Genomic DNA, 14696 nt, shown 5'->3' on the forward strand with positions numbered 1-14696 from the left:
TTAGCTTGCATTTATCATGAATTTCTCACCCATTCCAAAGTTCCAAGTGACTGCTTTATGTAAGAAGTGTAAGAGAGTGGACCTGCAAAATTACAGACATATATCCATTATATCCGTTTTATGCAGAATGCTTGAGTGAATTCAGATTTCAAATATGATAAACTTCCTTAATACAAAAGCTTCTGCACCAGCATGGATTCAGAAAGCACCCCTCATGCATAACTCAGCTTACACTTTGCTTAAATTATATCCTGCAAACCAGGGATTAAGGGCAACAGGCAGATTCCATGTTCTAGATTTCTGGCAAGCATTCGACTGTTAATGGAGGCTTGAGCATATAAAATAGATTCCTAGATATGTGAATGGCTTGAAGACTTTTAAAATGATAGAACCCAGTCTGGCATTCTTGATGGTGAGTGTTAATCAGAAAGAATGGTCCAGGAGGATAGAGGATGATGTAGCCAGAATTTCTATTTGGTGTGTTGGTTGTAGCTAGTTCTAAAGATAGAAAAATGTATGTTAATGCAGAGGGACAAGAAAAAATCCTGTAATGCTCGACTACAGTATTCTTCATATGCTGCTTGACACACTCATGTCAATTAAATATCTAGGCATAACATTGCAAAGTGATATGAAATGTAATTACCATGTAAGGGTGCTAGAAGGGAAGGCAAATGGTTGACTTCGGTTTATTGAAGAATTTTAGGAAAGTGTAACTTACCTAGAAAGGAGAGTGCATATAGAACACTAGTGTGACCCTTTCTTAAATATTCCTTGAGTGTTTGGGATCCTCATCAGGTCAGATTAAAGGAAGACATAGAAGCAGTTCAGAAGTATGTTGCTAGATTTGTCACCAGCAAGAATTGTTTCGTAAACTCAAACAGGAATCCCTTTAGGGAAGACGACATTCATTTTGTGAAACGCTACTGAGAAAATTTGAGGAACTGGCATTTGAAGTTGACTGCAGAAGATTCTTCTGCCAATCATCATACATTTTTCAAGAAGACCGTGAAGACAAAATAAGAAAAATTAGGTCTTCTTTGGGGGCATATTGAAAGTTGCTTCATTTGCAAGTGGAACAGGAAAGGAAGTGACAAGTAGTGGGTCAAGGTACCCTCTTCCATGCGCCATATGGTGGCTTGTGGAGTATGTTTGTAGATGTACGTGATTTTTAATGTGTGCCTCCCATGAGAATTTCCCTTCTATTCTATATCCCAGAAATCTGCTGCCTCTTTTCATCACTAATTACAGCACCATTGCAAATAGAATTTCACCACTGACAACATTATGTGGAGAAACTGGCTTTTTCGTTTTAATTACTTTGTTACGAAGTTTGTAACCAGACTTAGTAACAACCATTCTTACATCATCTGCTTTTAAACATTATTGGAGATATTTGATACACTTTATAAAAAAGTTGTAGAAATATGTTAGGAAAGAAGAGATTCAAGGATGGACCACCACTGTACACAGTGTGATAGTTTAAATTGCCTTTTGCCTAAAACCATGTAAATATGAGTGACATTAATTACAGTAGTTGTACTCATATTTTCCAAGTCAGTAGTATTTTCCTTTGTCTGTACTTTAATTTAAATATTTTAAATAGTTACCCTGCTGAGAAATTAAATACTATAATAGTTACCCTGCTGAACACACAGAAAGATGCTGCTACTTCTGCATTTACACAACTCAACTACTTTATACTGAGGTTGGCAAAAAAAGGGAAACACCAAGAACACAACACATTTTTTGTATTCTTGGTTGTAAAGGTTGTATGCAAGTGTGATGGTCCTGTGTTGCATTTAAGTACACTTTTATTACAGCATCACAACAAAGCCATGTTCAGCATCCAGCAGAGTAACAACTGAAATGATTGTTCTCAATCAGATATGAGTAACAGGATCAAAGTCTGTACTGACGACGATCTAGTGATCACATGAGCACAAGTATACAGTCAACGTGTCTCAGGCGCACTATTGGTACAGTGGCACATGGTGTCCTGTGAAGGCCATGTCGGAGGAAACAGCAGGCTCCGACAGATGTTGTTGGCCGCCCAATGTGGAGTGTCATCCCTAATAGCAGCTGGAGCAGTGTCGTGGTGCAGTGCAGTGTAGGCCCGTTGGAGTTGGCCACCACTTGACTCAGAGCTGTTGGGCACGCTGCCTGTAAACAGTGATGGTACCCATGATGGCACCTGCTAGCATTAGCCTATCAACAGATTGTAGTCAGTACAGTGTCCACAACTTAACAGTGTATTAGCTAGAGGTCTAAGCAGTCTCCAAAGGAGTAGCATCTTCAACCCTGGAGCAGGCAGCAGACACAAGAAGAGAACAAACAATATTTTGGAAGAATGAAACAACTGTGGTGCAGCCTACTTCTATGTTTAATTGCTGGTTGTATGAAAATAAATTAAAATTTGGTACAGGCATGTGAAATACCTTTTGTTGAATTAAAGAAAAGTGTACATGCTGAGGAAAAAAAACATACCATGGGGTATTTGTCCAAATAGGACAGAAATTGGTAGATGTGATGTACATATATAGACAAATAAATTATTACATTTCAGAAAAAAACGGGTAATTTATTCAAGGAAGTGAGCTTCACAAATTGAGCAAATCGGTATTGCATTGGTCCACCTCTGTCCCCTATGTAAGCAGTTAGTCAGCTTGGCGTTGATTGATGGAGTTGTTGGATGCCCTCATGAGGAGGGATATCATTCCAGATTCTGTCCAATTGGTTGTAAGATCATCAGAATTCTGAATTGGTTGGAAGGCCCTGCCCATAATGCTTCAAACGTTCTCAGTTGGGGAGAGATGCAGTGAGCTTGCCAGCCAAGATAGGGTTTGGCAAGCACAAAGACAAGCAGTAGAAAGTCTTGCCTTGTGTGGCTGGGCATTATCTTGCTGAAATGTAAGCCCAGTTTGGCTTGCCATGGAGGACAACAGAAGAGACAAGAAAGGGTGCTGCAGGTGACAACTAAATGAACTGCCATTGAAAGCAATGGCACCTCTGACCTTCACTCCTGGTTGTTGGACCATATGGTTGCCTGTCTGGGGCATCTCCAGACACATATTTGGCCTGGAATCTCATTTACTGGGAGAAGGAGAGAAGGTCTTCTAACAATTCCGGCAGGAGTGAATTTGGGAGTGGGTCAAAAGGTAAGGTCTTTGAAAAAGACTGTTGCTTCTGTGGGTCTAAGGCTGTTGGGGAAGACATTCATGACTGTGCTTCAGCTCTCTTTAGGTCTGGGTTCTGTATAATGGTGGGAGTGAGTTCCTGAGTGTGTGGTAAATGTGGTAGGTCTGCAAGGCAGGGTTTGTCAGCTGTGAGGGGATATGGGGAAGGTTTGGAGGCTCATGTAGAGGTGATGGATAGTGGTAGTTCAAGGTGGGAATAGGAGCTGAACAGGTTGGTGAGTTTTTTGAGGTGTGTTCCTAGAGGATAAGAGTTTCATTGTGAGAGAAGGGATGCAGGAATTTGAGATTGCAGAGCAAGAGAATTTTATACATGGAGAGGGGGTATTGCAAGGAGGTTTGACTCTGATTTACATGGTTTTGCAGAACTAGATTGGTGAGGGCTATGGACTGACAGAATTTGAACAAATAGAAGTCATTGTGAAAGGAGGGGCTGCAGCTGGAGATGTATAATTTATGGTCAAGCTGTTTGGAGAGATTCCATAAGCTAGAGATAGGGAAACTTTCCTATATTGGCACAGGTGGAAGGAGCAAGGATTCATAGTGGAGGATAAAAAAATGTGTGAGAATATGTGGGAAAAACTTGTAACAATACATAAAATATATAGAATTATGTGGGGAAATATCACAAAAAAAAGACGGAGCAGATGAAGTGTGGGAGGAAAGGTGAAATCTGAGGGAGTAAGGCCAGTAGTGAAAGGCAAAAACGAACTAAAAATGATCTCAAAACACAGTGAAATCAAAGAGAAAATTAAATGGAAAGATGATAATAGTGGGATGCAGATCACTGGGTGGATGTGTCTGATCAGAGAGAAAAGCAGGTGTAAATGGATTTAGTGAGGTTAGTATTTACATGCTGGAATAAGGGGGCAGAGGGGGGTGAGGTGCATGAAGGGGGGGGTTAGTGATGTTAAAGTTGAGTAAGTTTGTGTGGCACATGAAGATACAGAAAAGACGTGCAAAAATATGAGAGAGTAAGGGCCGACCTGTAATGAATTTGAAGATATAGGATTAATTATATCGGCAGGAAGAATGTGACACTAGATGCTGCACCAACAATGTAATATGCTGGTAGTGATATTTGAACTGATGACCTTCTTATTTAAATCCCATTACACTGTGCACTTGACTACCAATGAATTTGTTAAGTAACTACAATTGTTTGTTACTTAAAAGCACTGAGAAATCTCCAAATGCTATCTTTTCAAAGTTGAAGAAAATCAAAGAGGACAGACAAAAATTACACACACACACACACGTCAGAATTATTCTCAATGTCAGTGACTGAATTTTGGTGAGTGCATCATGCCACCTGTACATCCCATGCCAATTTCTTCAGGGCATTTTGTCGAATAATAAGTGTAATTTTGCAAACAGGGACATGCACACATTTTTGTAGAAATCCAGGTGCAGACTAACTACTTAAAACCGTACAGGCTTTAGAATACTGAGGGAAAACTGCCATGGTATGGTTATAAAAAGCAAGAAGAAATCATGGCAGGGAAGCCTGACCACCAAAAATTGTTCCAGTACAGCTTCAACGGTGTGGAGATCAATTGGGAAGATTCTAGGCAAGGGGGCAAGGTGCCCTATCAGGGCTAAATAAGGAATGGCACACTCTGGACCACCAAAGGAGATAGTACTCACACCATGGCAAAGAATTTCATCTCAGTTAATGAACCTGTTGCCATTGAGTGGTTGTGACTTAAAATTCACCAATTCATAAAACATCTGTTTCTTAATGTGGGTGTTGGCTTTGGCATTTTTTTGGCACACCACTAGGCCATGACCATATCCATTACAATATGTTCCACCATGTCACCAGGAATGCTAGGGAATTCAGACTTGATGTGTGAAGCAGGCTAAGTTCCTGACTCAGGAAAAGAAGTCAGTTCAATTAATCTCCTGGCAAGGGCAGTATGTTCTGTGAACCTAGCATAGTGTTGACACTCCCTTATTGTGTAAAAAAGACATGGCACCAGTTGACCCAAGTTTCCTTATGCTCCTTGCTCTCCTCATATTACTAAAGAGATAAAGTACAATTCAACCGAGAAAATTTATAAATGAAGAGGCGGAATGTACTAGGCTCATAGATAGAAAGTTGGTGTCATGCAATGTGGTTGAGAACTGTGTCCTCCAATGTACCATTTAGTATGATTGCGCTTATAAAAACAGTAAATAACATTACATATACAGTAAATAGTCCCATTTTTCTTCTGAAAGACTTCTCAATTCTTAGATGTTCTTACATCAGGCACAACCATCTGCAAATCCTGAGTGAGAGAAGATTATAAGAGTGGGAAGATCTGAGGGTTTTTGATTTTTCTGTTGAGAAACTTATCAATATTCTTTTTTTTTAGTGTGTGTGTGTGTGTGTGTGTGTGTGTGTGTGTGTGTGTGTGTGTGTGTGTGTTCCATTTTTAATTTTTTTGAAGGACCTGATTTTAAATTTTAAAGACTGGGTAAAGCTTTGACATGTAAAATTTTATGAAAATCCTGAAAGCAGGATTTCTCCTAGCACATGGTATTTTAAAATGTTTTTGCCACTTGTGTTGAGGAGCAGACCAAACTGGCCTGTGTCACTTTATAGAACCATTTTACAATACTAACTTAGCTTTGTATCTATGTTTCCTCAGAACATTATATTTATTAGGATATGAAGATGCATACTAGGGCAGTTAAGAACATCCTTTTAACCAATGCTGATGATTTACCAATCTCCATCACTCAGGGGCAGCAAGTATACAAAGTATGCTCACGTCACATTCACCAGCGTACTATACTTTTTGAACAGCTGTTTAATAATTGCATAAAATCTTCAGACAGCTTCAAGCATGGGTCTTCTGGGGACATATTTCTGTTTTTGTTTGGTCCTCTCTCTCTCTCTCTCTCTCTCTCTCTCTCTCTCTCTGATTTAAAGTCTGTGACATCAGATAGTTCTATACAAGAAAACATTAACCCCCCAATGTGGTGTTTTAAGTATGCACTGTTTTTAATGTTTTTAGTAGTTACTAATATAAGGGCAAAATAATAAATAAAGGTTTTTTCTTTGCTCCAAAAGTTAACAGCTCTGACTCAGTGATGACATATCTTAACCATATTGTTTTTGTTTGTGCTGTATTGTGTTAGCTGTGTTGGTTCAGTGAGTAACTATGTTTGTTGTGATTTAGGAGCATTTAATTGTCAGTGCCGCATTGTCCATAAGCACCTTGGAAGAAATGGAGGAGTGATTCATTTTGTGTATTCTGATGAGACTTTGCAGACTGCACCTGCAGTACAGTTATCACTGTCTTAGTGAGTGAAAAATTTAGAAGTGGATAAAACACTTTATAGGTCGATGTCTATCTGTCTGTGATGACGGTTCTCTTAGTTACTCCACTTTGAATGAGCAGGAGCATCAAGACAGCTTAGTGATTATTATCTTGCAAGAGATGATGACATTCTACTCGGAGTTGGACACAGCCACAGTTCAGCACCTGCAGTTGTCCACTGATCTCTAAACACATATGTGTTCATTGGGTACTGCATCAACTGACAGACAAATACAAAGTGGGGCATTTGGAAATATAGAAATCACCCTTAAGGCATTTTGAAGAGGAAGGAGGAGATTTTCTCTGTTATATAGTGACCATCCATGAGATGTGAGTTCATCACTATGAATGACACAGTAAGTGATAGAGCATAATGTGGAAACATCTGTCTTTGCCTACAGCAAGAAATTTCAGAAGTTGAGCTTCTGCAGGAAAGTTGATGATGACAGTGATTTGTGACCTGGAGGGCGCACTGCTGATTCAGGACAAACTGTGAATAGTGACAGCTCCTATGAGACCCAAAGTCAAAATGAAGAGGACAGGAAGTCTTACAAAAGTTGTGATTGGCTTCAGAATAATGCTTACTATAATTCTGCTGGAAGAATAGTCCATTGCATTCAAAATCTTGGTTTTGACTTCATGGAGCACCCACAGTGTGGTCCTACTCCAAATGATTTTTCACCTTTTTGGTCTGATAAAGGAAAACCTGCATGAGGTCAAGTTTTCATCGGATCAGAATGTTGTAGAGGTGGTGCAAGAATGGATATTCATGATGCTACAAAGCTGCTTCCAGGGTGGAATTTGGCGGATTGTTAAGAGATGGATCAAGTGTATAGAGGCTGAGGAAGATTGTATAGAGAAATGATGTTGTTTGTGTTTGTTGTTGTTGTTATTGTTGTTGTTTACTCAGTCTGAAAACTAGTTTAATGCAGCTCTCCATGCAACTCTGTCCTCTGCCAGGCTCTTCATCTCTGCATAACAGCAGCAGTCTACATCCATTTGAACTTGCCTACTGTATGCATCCCTTGGTCATCCTCTAAACTAGTTACCTCTCAAGCTCTCGTCTATTACCAAACTACTGATTTATTCATGCCTAATGATGTGTGCTATCAATTGATCCTTTTTTAGTTAAGTTGTGCTATAAGTTTGTATTTCCCTGATTAGTTACTTGATATGTCTATCTAATCTTGAGCATTCTTTTTGTAGTACACGAGTGGTTTGAAAAGTTCTCAGAAAGGAATAGGAAAAAAGTACTTACACCACTGAAACGTTTTTTTAATTTTTCAATGTGGTCTTGTTGTAGAATAATGCACTTGGTCTAGCGATGTTCCAGTGCCTTGATCCCACCGAAATGAGTTTCCTCCAGGCCTGCGATAGGCACAACCCTCCAAAACTCCCTCTCACCACCACACAGAACCCAGAACCTAAAAAGACCTGCAACACAGTTATGAACGTTTCCTCCAGAAGCCTTAGTCCCTTAGAAATATCAGTTCTTTCCAAAGGCCTCACTTTTTGCCCCGCTCCCAAATTCAACCATGCAGGACTAGTTAAGGACTTTGTTTCCTTCTCCTGGTCCATACAGTGGAAACACTTTTTTGCCACCAACCCGACCAATCAGACTCAACCAAAGATCAATATTGAACCTTGCCTAACTCAGTTCACTCCTCCATCCAACCATGATCCACCCCCACTGCCTCCAAACCAACCCCTGTTAACTTTCCAGAGTTTCTTAACCTTGAACCTCGCCTCAATATCATTCCCCAAATCCCTCAACATGCAAACTAACCTTACATCTGCAGAAAGAACTGCAGTCTACCATCTAAAAACTGATCCTGATCCTATAATCCTACCTGCTGACAAAGGCTCCACTACCGTTGTTTTGAACTGCAAGGATTATATGGCAGAAGGACTCAGTCAGCTGTTAGATACTTCCACCTACAAACCATGCCACAGTGATCCCATTCCAGTAATCCAGCAGGATCTCCAGTCACTACTCAAATCCTTTGGCCTGTCCCAGAACCTCTCCCCAGAGTCCATCTCTCTACTTGTCCCTACCACTTCCCGCACTCCCACCTTCTACATGCTTCCTAAAGTCCGTAAACCCAACCACCCAGGACACCCCATTGTGGCCAGTTACTGTGCCCTCACTGAGAGAATCTCTGCTCTCGTAGACCAACATCTTCAGCCTATTACCTGAAACCTATCCTCCTATATAAAAGATACCAACCATTTCCTTGACTGACTCTCTGCAGTTCCTGTCGCTTTACCACATGTTGCCCTGCTTGTCACTACTGATACCACCTCCCTGTACACTAACATTCCTAATGCCCATCGCCTTACTGCTATCGAACACTACCTTTCCAAACTCCCTATGGATTCCAAACCAACAACCTCATTTCTAGTCTCCATGACCAACTATATCCTCACCCACAATTACTTCTCCTTTGAAGGCATTACCTACAAACAAATCCGCGGTACGGCTATGGGCACCTGCATGGCACCATCCTATGCTAACCTATTCATGGTCCATCTAGAGGAATCCTTCCTAAAAACCCAGAATCCTAAACCCCTCACTTGGTTCAGATTCATTGATAACATCTTTGCTATCTGGATTGAAGGTGAGGACACCCTATCCACATTCCTCCAGAACCTCAGCAACTTCTCCCCCATTTGCTTCACCTGTCCTACTCAACCCAACAAGCTGCCTTCCTAGATGTTGACAACCACCTCAGAGATGGCTACATCAGTACCTCCATCCATATCAAACCTACTAATCACCAGCAATACCTCCACTTTGACAGCTGCCACCCACTCCATACCAAGAAGTCCCTTCGGTGCAACCTAGCCACCCGTGGTCATCACATCTGCTGTGATGAGCAGTCCCTCTCAAAATATACCGACTGTCTCACTGAAGCCTTTACTGACCGTAATTATCCTCCCATCCTTGTACAAAAACAAATCTCTCATGCTTTATCTTTCCAGTCTCCCACCACCTCCGAAAGTCCCACAGTCCGGCCACAGAGGAGCATTCCCCTCGTAACTCAGTACCATCTGGGTCTGGAGCAACTGAATTACATTCTCTGCGAGGGTTTCGATTACCTCTCATGGTGCCCTGAAATGAGAAACGTCCTGCCCACTATCCTTCCCACCCCTCCTACCGTGGTGTTCCACCGTCCACCGAACCTACACCATTTACTTGTCCATCCTTACACAACCCCTGCTCCCAATCCCAATCTCTCTGTATTCTATGTAGGCATGACAACCACCAACAAGCTGTCTGTCTTAAACGGCCACTGACAAACTGGCCAAAAAACAAGTGGACCACCCTGTTGCAGAACACACTGCCAAACATGATGTCCCTCATCTCAGTGACTGGTTCACAGCCTGTGCCATATGGATCCTTCCCACCAACACCAGCTTTTCTGACTTTTGCAGGTGGGAACTTTCCCTGCAATACATCATACGTTCCCGTAACCCTCCTGGCCTCAACCCTCGTTAGTCACTGTCTTCGCCCATCCAGCCCCCTCCCTGTTCCCATTCCAGCACCACACAGGCGTCATTTCACCGCCACACCCAGTATTTTAATTTCTTTTTATTTCTTTCCTTTCCGCTACTTACCCCTCCCCCCCCCCCCCCCCCTCCCCTCCCACCCCTCTCCGCACCTTCTCTCCTGCCCTCCGTCTGAACTGCAGCACTTCACTGTCCGCCACTCCCACCACACTATCTCTCTCCCTCCCTGCCCCAGCCTCCTCCTTACCCCCACCCAGTCGCCACTCCCATCATGCACTGGTGCTGCTGCTCGCAGTGTGGTTTCAGCTCTCTGAGACTGCAGACGTGTGTGCAAGTTGCATTTGTGTGTGTGTGTGTGTGTGTGGTGTGTGTGTGTGTGTGTGTGTGTGTGTGTGTGTGTGTGTCTACTGCTGACAAAGGCCTTAATGGCCGAAAGCTATAGTTGTGTGAATCTTTTTTTTTTGTGCCTATCATGATTCAGCGTCTCCGCTATATAGTGAGTAGCAACTTTCCTTCTCTGGTATTGTTAACGTGTGTTAACTTAACTAACAGAAGGAAAAGGTCTGTAGAACAGATCGCAAGGTATCATGAAATAAATTAGTTTGGAAGTGGAGTGGTGCCAAATCTTCAGTACAATAGGTGGGTTGAGATGGATGTAGTTCGCTGTAGCAATATGTAGATGGAGACACTTGCACAGGATAAACTAATGTGGAGAGCTACATACTCCATTCTTGAAAGTGGAGACTACAACTATAACCGTGCAGTAAAATTAGAAAATTTTAGGCTTATGCATATGCACATCAACAGTTATTCTTCCTCTACACATCTAATCACACAGTTCACTGAGGTTTTCAGAGTGCAAATGTAGACACTCATTTAGTATCGCTGTTTTGAGATAACAATGATCATAGTGGAATTTGGTACATTTCATCTTTTTATGGAAAGCATAGTATTATATATTTCCAGTGATCTTTAGGTGTAATTAATATCCTTTATCATTTCAGTATTTTGTGGACTACAAATTAGGAAAGGCATACCTTGGAACTGAATCTGTGTATGCTTCTAATTTTTTGGCATATGTTGGTTTTGCTGCACAGGTTCCTAATTTGCTATTCAATTGGTTAAACATCTTTATCACAATACGGTGAGTAAATACTGTACAAAATTGTTGTATCTGGGCTCATTTTATACTAATTAATGTTAATTTTTATTTCATGCAATAATAAGGTAATTTTTTAATTTAATAGTATGTTATTTTCTGTTTTTTAATCAATTACTATTTCATAATTCACACTATTTTCAGAGGCAACTTGACAACACGTATTGTGTGGAGTATTTTTGTCGAAGTTCTTGTTTTCATTGTCACAGTAATTTTTGCCATGTCAGATACATCATCATGGCCAGGACCATTTTTCTTTGTGACAATGGTCACCATTGTGTTGCTGAATAGTAAGTTTTCAGTCAATTTCTTTAATTACTTCCACTTCCTATGTAATACCATAGGCTTATGTTTCAATTTTCACACATTTTTATTAATGTTTCAGTGGCTAGTGGCATCTACCAGAACACTGTTTATGGAATGGCAGCTAAATTACCTTTTAAATATACAGGGGCTGTTATTTTGGGAGCTGTAAGTATTTTCATGGTCATGTTGTTGCGTGCTATTTAAAATTTGAGAGGTAGAAACGTTCTTGATAGAAAACGTCCAGGGAATGAGCTTGTCTGTCTTTATACGTTACATGAAATGCTTCAGCAGGAAAAAATTCAGTATTTAAAAATGAAAGTGGTGTTTTTAATCAACTTGTATTCAAAATTAATATAGTTGCTGCATTTTATGCTATGCATTTTGGTGATGCCAAATATTATTTCAGTTGAGTTTCTTTCTATATCATTACAAGCCGTATATTAAAGAGCTCTGGCAATATTATGAAGAGGGTAGATTGCTACTCATCATAAAGAAGAGCTGTTGAGTCACAGACAGACACCACAAAAAGACAACTACACATTAAGCTTTCAGCCAAAAGGCCCTCTTCTGAAGTATAAAACACATAAACATTCACTTAAGCACATTTCACACATGGAGCGATAGCAGGGTAGATATTAGGGAAGATGTAGTGCAACTCATGAGAGTATGCAATGCTTCGTGGGCGCAGGCATGGATTGCTAGGTACAATCTGCAGGTTTGGGCAGAGAGGTCGGGGAGGGTGAGTAGAGTGGAAAAGGAGAGTAAGCAGAGAAGTGAAAAACAGACTAGTGGATGCATTGGTGGAATGGAAGGCTCTGTCATACCAACTAACAAGCTATCTGTCTGCACAAATGGCCACCAACAGACTGTGGGCTAGAGGCAGGTAGACCACCCAGTTGCCAAATGTGCTGCCCAACACAGTGTTCTTTACTTCAGTGACTGCTTCATGGCTTGCTTCATCTGGATCCTCTCTACTAACGCCAGCTTTTCTGAATTGTGCAAGTGGAAATCCCCCTGCAATATATCCTATGTTGCCATAACTCCCCTTTGCCACTTCCTTGACTAGTCCCTGTTCTTCACTTGCCTGTCCCCTTCCACACTCACAGTCCAACACTACACAGCCTTCTATTCCTTCTCTCCTTCCCCACTCTCTTTTGTCCCTCTTCCCCCTTACCTCAAGCCTCCTGCCTGCACCTAAGAGCCCTATCTTGTCCCCACGACGTTCCTGCATGCTCCCACAAGAGGCATAACACAGTTCCACACGTCTACCATGTTATCCCTCCCCTTCCCTGCTCCAGCCTCCACTTTTGCACCAACTACATGCACCAGATGGCTTCTCCCATCAGGCACAGTTGCAGGCTGCTATTGTGGTGTGTGTGTGTGTGTGTGTGTGTGTGTGTGTGTGTGTGTGTGTGTGTGTTTTCTATCCCAGAAAGGGGGGGGGGGGGCAAAATCTTAATGTGTAGCATTGTTTTCATTGTGCCCGTCTGCAACTTAACATCTCCTCTATATGGTGAGTAGCAACATATCGTTTTCATAATAATGTCATTGTTCTGTCCAGGACTCTCTGTTACTGATAAAAATTGGTAGAGAACAACATTTTGATGCATGTATAAATTTGTTTATTTTTTGTTGTTTTTCTTTCCACAAAAAAGTTCTCTATTTTGTGGGTATGTATAATTTTCATCTGCTCTTTGGATAATGCTGAATTGTTAGCACCTCATTAAGCTTGGGCACACTAAGCTTCATTTGGATTTATCGAACTGGAGACAGGTCAGTGGTGCCAGTTCTGAGGTTACTGCTAGCTTTGGCCATGAATTAGGTCAAATATTGTTTCTGAGAATAGAGATTTTTGACTTAGCAGTTTACAGCATATGAGAGTACAGATCACTGTTTTCTTTCTTACCACACCTGTTAGACTCCACCATTCCTTTCCTTTGCTTCTCATATGACTGGCGTGGATCTCACTAGTTCAATATCACCACTCCCTTTGATTTGAGTGTACCACCAGGACACAGTGACATACAGACATGAGACCATGAATGTTCAATGGTCCTAATGAATCTTTAATGTTTTTAGAAAGAGTGTAGCAGTAACAGGGTACAGCCTGTCATTTAGATTCTGCTTGTACTCATAATAAGAGAGAAGGGACATTTGAGAATGTGTCCCCATGATGTGACTTACCAAACAAAAGCGCTGGCAGGTTGATACACACACAAACATACACACAAAATTCAAGCTTTCGCAACCAACGGTTGCTTCATCAGGAAAGAGGGAAGGAGAGGGAAAGACGAAAGGATGTGGGTTTTAAGGGAGAGGGTAAGGAGTCATTCCAATCCCAGGAGCGGAAAGACTTACCTTAGGGGGAAGAAAGGACAGGTATACAATCGCGCGCGCGCGCCCACACACACACACACACACACACACACACACACACACACACACACACTAGTCTGTGTCTGCTTGTGTGTGTGTGTGTGTGTGTGTGTGTGTGTGTGTGTGTATGCGCGCGCGCGCGCGAGTGTATACCTGTCCTTTTTTTCCCCCTAATGTAAGTCTTTCCGCTCCCGGGATTGGAATGACTCCTTACCCTCTCCCTTAAAACCCACATCCTTTCGTCTTTCCCTCTCCTACCCTCTTTCCTGAAGAAGCAACCATTGGTTGCGAAAGCTTGAATTTTGTGTGTATGTTTGTGTATCTATCGACCTGCCAGTGCTTTTGTTTGGTAAGTCACATCATCTTTGTTTTTAGATATATTTTTCCACGTGGAATGTTTCCCTCTAATATATAGGGAAACATTCCACGTGGGAAAAATATATTTAAAAACAAAGATGATGTGACTTACCATACGAAAGCGCTGGGAGGTCGATAGAAACACAAACAGACACATACATACACACAAAATTCAAGCTTTCGCAGCAAACTGTTGCCTCATCAGGAAAGAGGGAAGGAGAGGGAAAGACGAAAGGATGTGGGTTTTAAGGGAGAGGGTAAGGAGTCATTCCAATCCGGGGAGCGGAAAGACTTACCTTAGGGGGAAAAAAGGACAGGTATACACTCGCGCACACACACACATATCCATCCGCACAGACACAGATGTCTGCTTGTGTCTGTGTATGTGCGGATGGATATGTGTGTGTGTGCGTGTGTATACCTGTCCTTTTTTCCCCCTAAGGTAAGTCTTTCCGCTCCCGGGATTGGAATGACTCCTTACCC

At 41.6% G+C, this 14696-nt stretch overlaps 1 protein-coding gene across 3 annotated transcripts in view; it reads left to right on the forward strand.

The window, feature by feature from the left end:
- The window catches only part of LOC124789851 (equilibrative nucleoside transporter 1), a 96030-nt gene that overhangs the window by 36826 nt on the left and 44508 nt on the right, over nt 1–14696 (forward strand). For all 3 annotated transcript variants that reach the window (XM_047257358.1, XM_047257360.1, XM_047257359.1), the window contains 3 exons: nt 11020–11159; nt 11319–11464; nt 11560–11645. In XM_047257358.1, the coding sequence (XP_047113314.1) occupies nt 11020–11159; nt 11319–11464; nt 11560–11645 (372 nt within the window). The remainder of the gene's footprint in view (nt 1–11019; nt 11160–11318; nt 11465–11559; nt 11646–14696) is intronic.

The sequence above is a fragment of the Schistocerca piceifrons genome, chromosome 3 (genome assembly GCF_021461385.2).
Source record: "Schistocerca piceifrons isolate TAMUIC-IGC-003096 chromosome 3, iqSchPice1.1, whole genome shotgun sequence".
Lineage (NCBI taxonomy): Eukaryota > Metazoa > Arthropoda > Insecta > Orthoptera > Acrididae > Schistocerca > Schistocerca piceifrons.